General features: G+C 57.5%; 1 protein-coding gene across 1 annotated transcript; it reads right to left on the bottom strand.

Annotated features, from left to right (window-relative positions):
• Nucleotides 1-1739: 1739 nt before the first annotated feature.
• On the bottom strand, nt 1740-6005 carry C1QL2 (complement C1q like 2). The gene is made up of 2 exons (XM_054478783.2): nt 4660-6005; nt 1740-4056 (listed from the first exon to the last, which is right to left on the bottom strand). The coding sequence occupies exons 1-2, from the start codon at nt 5341-5343 to the stop codon at nt 3877-3879; spliced, it is 864 nt and encodes a 287-aa protein (XP_054334758.1). The 5' UTR covers nt 5344-6005; the 3' UTR covers nt 1740-3876.
• Between the last annotated feature and the right edge of the window lie 1331 nt (nt 6006-7336).

The following is a 7336-nucleotide window of genomic DNA, read 5'->3' as shown; positions in this document are numbered from 1 at the left end:
ATATGTTGGTTGTGAGTGCTCAAAAACTGTTTAACCAGTAGAACTGTATGATCAGAGAAGTCTGGAGCAACGAGTCTGTGCAATGGCCCCTCTGGTGGCATCATAGCCTGTTGCAGAGGGGGACCTGGATGTTTTGTCTGGGGTGCCCAAAAGTCCCATCTGCTCACACAGATAGGAGAGAAAGGTAGCAGAAGGCATAACTTCTATCAGGATTTCCGGGACCAGGTGTGTATCTCATGCACTTAGGCAGTCCTGAATGATAGTCACAGAGATGCCGGCTTTGGGAATGGGGAAGCACTCTCCCACCAATCAGAGGTAGCCAATGCTCACTTTACTAAACTACACCTGCAGGATGGCCCCCTCCCCAGTGCCACCAGAGGAGAAAGGGGAGAGCTGTTCTAGGAGAAAGTGGTCAGCAGGCCCTGAGGAGAGGGAACTGCAGAGGAGGGGAGTTGCTGGTCAAGACACACAGGTCCGAATGGAGCATTTGGAGTTGGTGACCTAAGGCCCCAGTGGGCCATCAGCACTGGCCAGGCTTTTCAGCCAAATTCCTCAGGAGTGGGAACCTCTGTCTGGGGTGCTCTCTGGGGGTGCTGCCTGGGCCAAAGAAGCTGGCTGTTCTCATCTGACCCTCTGGAGGATGCTGCCATGTCCTACATCAGAGGAAGGGGTGGGAAGTGTGCCCCACCTATGTGCTCTCCTCTCAAAGGCCTGAGAACCCTGGGAGTTGGACCTGCCCCTTCTGTGCAGGCAAACAGAGGCAAAGTCTGTAGGTCTGAGTTCAAGTTGCAGCTCAGACTCTTATAAGCTTTGTGCACTTGGGCAAGTCATGGACCTCTCTAAGGCCCAATTTCTCTGCCTCCCAAATGGACAGAATAATATCTCTCCAACTTCCGGGATGATGCCAGTATGATAATCCCAACCCAAGAACATAATTAGAAAAGGAACCCAAAAGCAATTAGGAAATTAAACTAATATGTTATGATTATAATTGATAGTAAGTCCCTACTCAACTGGAGACAAGGGTAGGTGTCTGGTGCAAAGGGTTTCTTGTATTCCACATGCACCCCAAGACTGTCCGCACCATGACGGTGACAATGGTGGGAAGCCTGCCTCTCCACTCCACCCTGCCCCCTTCCAATAGAGTCCTCTGGACAGATGATGGTGTCATGGATCTCGGTGGGCCATGAGGGGCCTGCCTGGGCCTGGAAGGTGTGCACATGCAGAGAGATTGTTCCTGAGCTTACTAGCTCCTGCCACATCATACCTCCCATCCGCCGCCTCAGCAATCCATCATTCTCTTAGCAGCCGACACCTCTGGCAGCACCTCCGGCAGCCCGGGCATTAGAATTGCAAGAAGCCCCAGCTGCACCAGGGAATACAGATGGAGGAATCTCAGATTCAAATTTGTCTAAGTATTGTGAACAGTCAGACCCAGGCAACGCATCTCCACTGCCCTTCCGCCAAAGGGGAGTGGCAGGGGTTTTGTTAGAAGTACAAATTGCTTCTTAATGCAGAGGATAAAGCTGGGTTCGGGCACCTCCTTAGAAATTCCTCCTGCTCCCAGGAAAGCCACCACTGCATGTCAATTTTAATTTTTGAAATTTAAACCAAGGGCTTTGTGTGTAAGCTCCATCTCATCAGAGGAAGGGGAGGAGTAAGTCAAAAAGGATTAGGTGCCCGCTGGGGATTGCAGATCCATAGCAATTAGACTTCATTTGGGTCTCAGACATTTGGTTTTAATCAAATTTCTGGATGATACAATCAACAAAGCATCAGAAATTGATACCTATGCAACTGTAGATGGGCCTGACTCTGCCCTTCCCAGTTCCTGGGCTCAGCTGGGTTAGGGATCCACAATCAGCAGGAGTGGGGTGGGGTGGGGAATTGGGGTTGGGATTACTAGGTCTGGAACTGGGGGAGGGGATGGCAGTATGTATATATATATATATGTTTCCACCATTCTCTTTGAGTACTTTATCCCTGGACTCAAAGCAGACATAATCATTGCTCATATTCAAAAGAATGACAATAAAATATTATTCAAACAAAATAAGAGCAAAAAGGAATAGCGACAGCAACAGGATTCAAGGCAGGGGGTATAATTGTCTTTTAAATGGGAATCACAGCTTTCAGCATTCTCCAGGAACTAAAGTCGAGCACAAAGCAATTTGGGGCCAGAAATGCAGCATGAACATTGTCACACACCACATTGACATGGACTTATGAATATAAGTGTGTGTATATGTGTAATGTGGATCACGTGAGGACTATCACAACATTATATCCACATAGGAGATACACACACGCACACACATAATCTCCAGCTTTACACAGATACACACACCCTGGGGTTGCCTTTTTGTGCATACTCACACATTTCTTTTCACACAACCCGTCAAAATGACCTCAGTAAGCACTAACAGGTTGCTGGTAGCTGACTGGTTATTTTTTACATAACTTTGTTTAACTCAGTGATCTGACAACAAAAAAAAAAAAGTAAAAAGAAAAAAATGAAAACCGTGCGGGGTGTTTTCCTAACTTGTGTGTGTGTAGAACGCTGATGGAACACCAAACACACACACTCAGGTTCAGAACAGGAACCCCACATCGAATGCATAAGGGAAGGGAAGCCCGCAGGAAAGGGGCGTCCCTCCCCAAGGAATAGTGTCCACCTCACCACACAGCCCTGGGGAAGTTCAGCAAGCTGGATGATCCGTGGAATTGCCTCAGTTTACCAGCTCTCTGGAGAGCTGTGGCCCTGGAGGCTGTGAGTAAACGGGCCTGTGCTTAGTGAACCATTCGCTTGAGTGCGTGTGTGTCTGCTAGGGACTTCTGCACTTCCTTTTGGGAGCCAAACATCCTACAGATCCCTCCCGGCAAGTGTCACTCACACCTCCCACTTCCCACGGATGCCTTCTCTTCCCCTTCCTTCCCCAGAAGCCCCTCCCCTCTGACCTCCACCCACAACTCCCGGAGGACTAAGTTGCCCAAGTTGCCCAAGGTTGGAGACCCAATCATTCATCTCCTGCTTTCCTCTAACTCTCCCTGATGCCCTTCTCCGGCTCCTCCCCTCCTCCCAACCCCACCTCCGGCCTCTCCAGCTGAGGGCTGCAGCCTGGGGAGAGCTTCTGGGAAGGGTGGGATGCAGTTCCCATTACACCATGTCTTTTCGGCCACTTCTGGTAGCAGGGACATAACAGCGGCTGGGGAGCAGGTCATAGATGGGCCTATCCTGGGCCCAGGTAAGGTCATTATGCCAAGGCGGACATCTGGAGCCCTGGTCCAGGATATGCCGACATACAGACAACAGAACGCATAGTCTAAAAACATAATTTAATGCCTCGCGGTGAGTCTGAGCCAGGAGGGAATGCAGTGTGGAGAGGTGAATTTTCTGTTTGCTGGAATTCTGCTGTGGGTGGGGTTTTGGCTGATGGACAGGGAAATCTGCACAAGTATTTCGTGTCACAAAGAAGGACGCCCCAGGAAGCCCGCGCTCCCTCTGGCCTGCCTCCCTGGCCAGGGCCCGGAGCCCTCCGCTTCTAGGCACTGGGAGGAGGCTATCTGAGGAGAGCAGGCTCCCGGCCCGGCCTGTCCAGTCTAATCAGGTTTGCAAAGTCTGTGCCGCCGCCTCAAGGGCTCGGGCGTCCCTTCCTCCCTCGCCGGGATGGGGATGGAGACCAGGAGCACAGCCCTGAGCGTGGTGGGTCGCAGACGCACTGAGGCCAGGAGCGGGGCAGGGAGGAGCCAGGGATTTGTCTTTTCCAAAGGAGATGTCAGGAAGTGTTATGAATCGAGAGGGGCCTTTGCCAAGGAGCCGCGCCCAGGCGGAGACCGGGCGGCCTGCAGCCACCCCACCTCGCACCCCCCGCGCCCCTAATCCGGGTACAGAAGAAAGCCCGAGAACGTGCTGTACTTGTTATTATTGCCTCCGTGAGCCTTCCCGCCATCAAGCTTCACATACACTTCGTCCCCTGAATCCAAGTGCAGCACCACGCTGTTACTGGCGTAGTCGTAGTTCTGGTCGGCGTCCTGTGCAATGGCGCTGGCCCGGACCTGGGGACAAGCGGTGGGAGCGGGTGAGCCGGGGCACCTCTTCCCGCGCCTTTGCTCAGCCCACACCAGGCGCGCCACGCACGGGCCTCCCGCCTGCTGCTTCAGGGTCCACACTCCCACCCCAGCTCCATGCTCTCTCTCCAACTTAGCCAACTCCTTCCAGGTCCCCCCTCCTCCTCGCGCCGACGAGTCTGGGAAAGAGGGAGAGGGGAAGCTTCATGAACACTGACCCAGAGTGCAAGGGTGGGAGCCAGGGGCCAGGGCCAAGAGGAAAGGAGGCTGCAAGGCAAGGGGGCGACCTGGAGGGAACTAAAGAACTGAGGTTTCCGAGAAGCCCACGGAGAGGCAGGCAGGGACGCAAGTGGCCAAGGAGTGCAGTTTAGGTATGGGGGTCTCTGGGCTCTCAAGGCCCAACATTTGGCTCTACGTCCTGGTGAGCGCGGCCTCGGCGCATTGGGAAGCGGAGATGCTGTGGCACTGAGGCGCGTTCCTTCCCGGGGCTCGCACGGTAGCCCGCGGGTGGAGAGAAAGGAGGCTGGTTCCCTGGGAGGTTCAGGGCGCGGGCGAGGGTTTGCGGGGCCGGTGAGGGTAGGGGTCACTGACCTGCCCGTTCTTGCAGAGGTCCGCCCACATGCTGGTGCCGTCGCCGCCGCGCATGAGGATGTGGTAGGTGAAGAAGTAGATGCCGCGCACCTGGCAGCTGAACTTGCCGGTGGTGGGGTCATAGTGATTGCCGAGGTTGGTGACCACGTCGTCGAACTTCAGCACCTCATAGCCTTCGTGGGGGCTCTTGAGACCCACATAGAAGGCGATCTTGGGGCCGCTGAAGGTGGCGCTCAGCGCACTGGTCACTTCACCCTCGGAGTCGCCACCTACCCCAGCCCCGCCGCCCACCACCCCGACGCCGCTGGCCGTGCCCGCCGTCAGTTGCAGCCCTGGCAGCCCGGGCCGCCCCGAGTCGCCCTTCTCTCCCGGAGGGCCCCTGGGTCCAGGCGGGCCCGGCTCTCCAGGGGGCCCCCGCGGCCCTGGCTTGCCCGGTCGCCCCGGGTCGCCCTTGGGTCCCTGGATAAAGGGAGGCGGAGGGTTGGCGCTGAGGTCCTGCATGACTTCCAGGGCGGCGGTGCTGGGTCCGGGAGGCTGCGCCTTTGCACCCGCGGGCCCCCCGCCGGGTGCGGCAGTGTAAGGGTCGCAGATCATGCGGCAGGTGCCCATCATCTCGTAGTGCGCGGCGGCTCGGGGCGCCGCCTGCAGCAGCAGCGGCACGGCGATGAGCAGCCCGAGCGCCATGGCCAAGAGTACGCCGACGGCCGCCAGGCAGGCACGCCGCCGCCGCTGCCACAGCCGGGAGGCGACCGCCACCAGCTCCTCCTTGCCGCCCGGGGAGGTAATGGTGGGGCGGCGCGGGCGGCCCCGCTCCCCGCGCTCGGGGGCCGGCTCCGCGGGTCCTGGCCGCGCCCCCGACGTGGCGACCCCCCGGCCCGGCCACCCAACTACTTCAGCGAGAGGCGCCGGGACCTCTGCGCTTGGGCCCACCGCGCTGGGGCTGGTCGGGAGAGCCGCGGACGCCGGCGCGCATGACGTGGGGCACACAAGACGAACCTGGCGCCCCGCGGGTCCGGCGCCGGCCGGGGAGTGCTTGCGCTGGCCGGGGAGTCTGCTTGCGGCGTCCGGCGCTGGCCCCGCGGCGCTGCCTCCTGCCAGGCTCCGCTCCGCTGGGTTCGGTGGGGCTCCTCGCGCAGTGAGGGCGCCCCGGCTCCGCGGCGCGCTCTGCTGTGCTCTCTCGCTGTTCGCTGGCTCCCGCGCGGAGGGGGGACCCAGCTACCCTGACGTAAGGAGTCCGGGGCTGAGCGGCGGAGGCGGCGAAGCAGCGCGCGCTGCCATCACTCGGGAGACGGAGCCCTCATGTCATCAGCCTCCTATCTGGCGGCGTCCTGGGCAGAGGCGGTGAAGGCGCGGTTCCCCCTGGCGGCTCCCAGGAGCCACAAGTGGGCGCAGCGGGCGCGGCCCCAAGCCGGGGCACAGCAGACACACCCACCCGCGGCCACACTCACGCGCCTCCCACCCACAACACACACAGACACCCACGCGTGCAGTGGCGGGGCGCACACAGCCACCCCCACATGGCCACTAAAGCAGCTGGAATCCAGGTGTCAGCAGGGCTCCTCTGGGGTCACCTAATCCATCCCCCGGCCTGCAAAGAGGATCAAACCTCAACCCACCGAGTCCAGGAGAGTCCCGTGAGGTCCAGCGGGAAGGAGTTTCTGAAAGCCCTCCTGAGTTATTTCTTCAGAATTGAATAGATCTCGCTTCTGGAAGATCTTTCACAAACCTAGACTAAGGACTCCAGACTCTTAAACAGGCTCCTGTAGAGCACCCCACTAACCTTTGGGGTGACTCTAAAAAGCCCAAGACTCCCAATACAAGAATATTCGCTGTCGGGCGCGGTGGCTCACGCCTGTAATCCCAACACTTTGGGAGGCCGAGGCGGGCAGATCACCTGAGGTTGGGAGTTCGAGACCAGCCTGACCAACATGATGAAACCCCGTCTCTACTAAAAACACAAAATTAACTGGGCATGGTGGTGCATGCCCATAATCCCAGCTACTCGGAAGGCTGAGGCAGGAGAATCGCTTGAACCAGAGAGACAGAGGTTGCGGTGAGGCGAGATCGTGCCATTGCACCCCAACCTGGGCAACAAAAGCGAAATTCCATCTCAAAAAAAAAGAAAAAAAAGGAATACGCTCCTCAGACTTTTTCTTCCACCAGAAAATGGCTGGCCCTTGTCCTCTGTGTGAAGCTGGTGTAGAAACCAAATGCTTGATGCCGGCACTTGGCGGTGATCATGGTGCACTCAGCTTCCACTGCAAGCGCGGCCACTGCCAGGCAGATGCATGGGTACATTCCCTTGGACATCCTCAGCTTCCTCCTCCTGAGGTGGGTTGAGTTATTTTAGAAAATAGTCCAAATAGTCCAAAGCCATTCTGAGCCAGTCTTGAATAAACCATGGCCTCAGGTGAGAGCAGAATAGTCTATCTCCAATGTAGCATATGAGGCTAAGGAAGGATGAGAGGCCCGCCGGTGTGGGAGAGACTTCCAGGGGAGAAATCAAAGCCCCAGTTTCTGCTCTTGCCCTGAGTAGCTGTGTGACTTTGCCAGGTGGTTCTTGTACCTGAGACTCGGTTTCCCTAAAAGGCTGCCTCCTGCCCTAGCACCCCCAACATGGGAATCACACCAGGCCTGGCCTGGGGGGAGAATCCAAGGGCTGGCATCAGTGTTTGTT

This window comes from Pongo pygmaeus, chromosome 11 (genome assembly GCF_028885625.2).
Source record: "Pongo pygmaeus isolate AG05252 chromosome 11, NHGRI_mPonPyg2-v2.0_pri, whole genome shotgun sequence".
Taxonomy (NCBI): Eukaryota; Metazoa; Chordata; class Mammalia; order Primates; family Hominidae; genus Pongo; species Pongo pygmaeus.
Note: the sequence above shows the minus strand (reverse complement) of the source record. Positions and strands in the feature narration are given on the sequence as shown.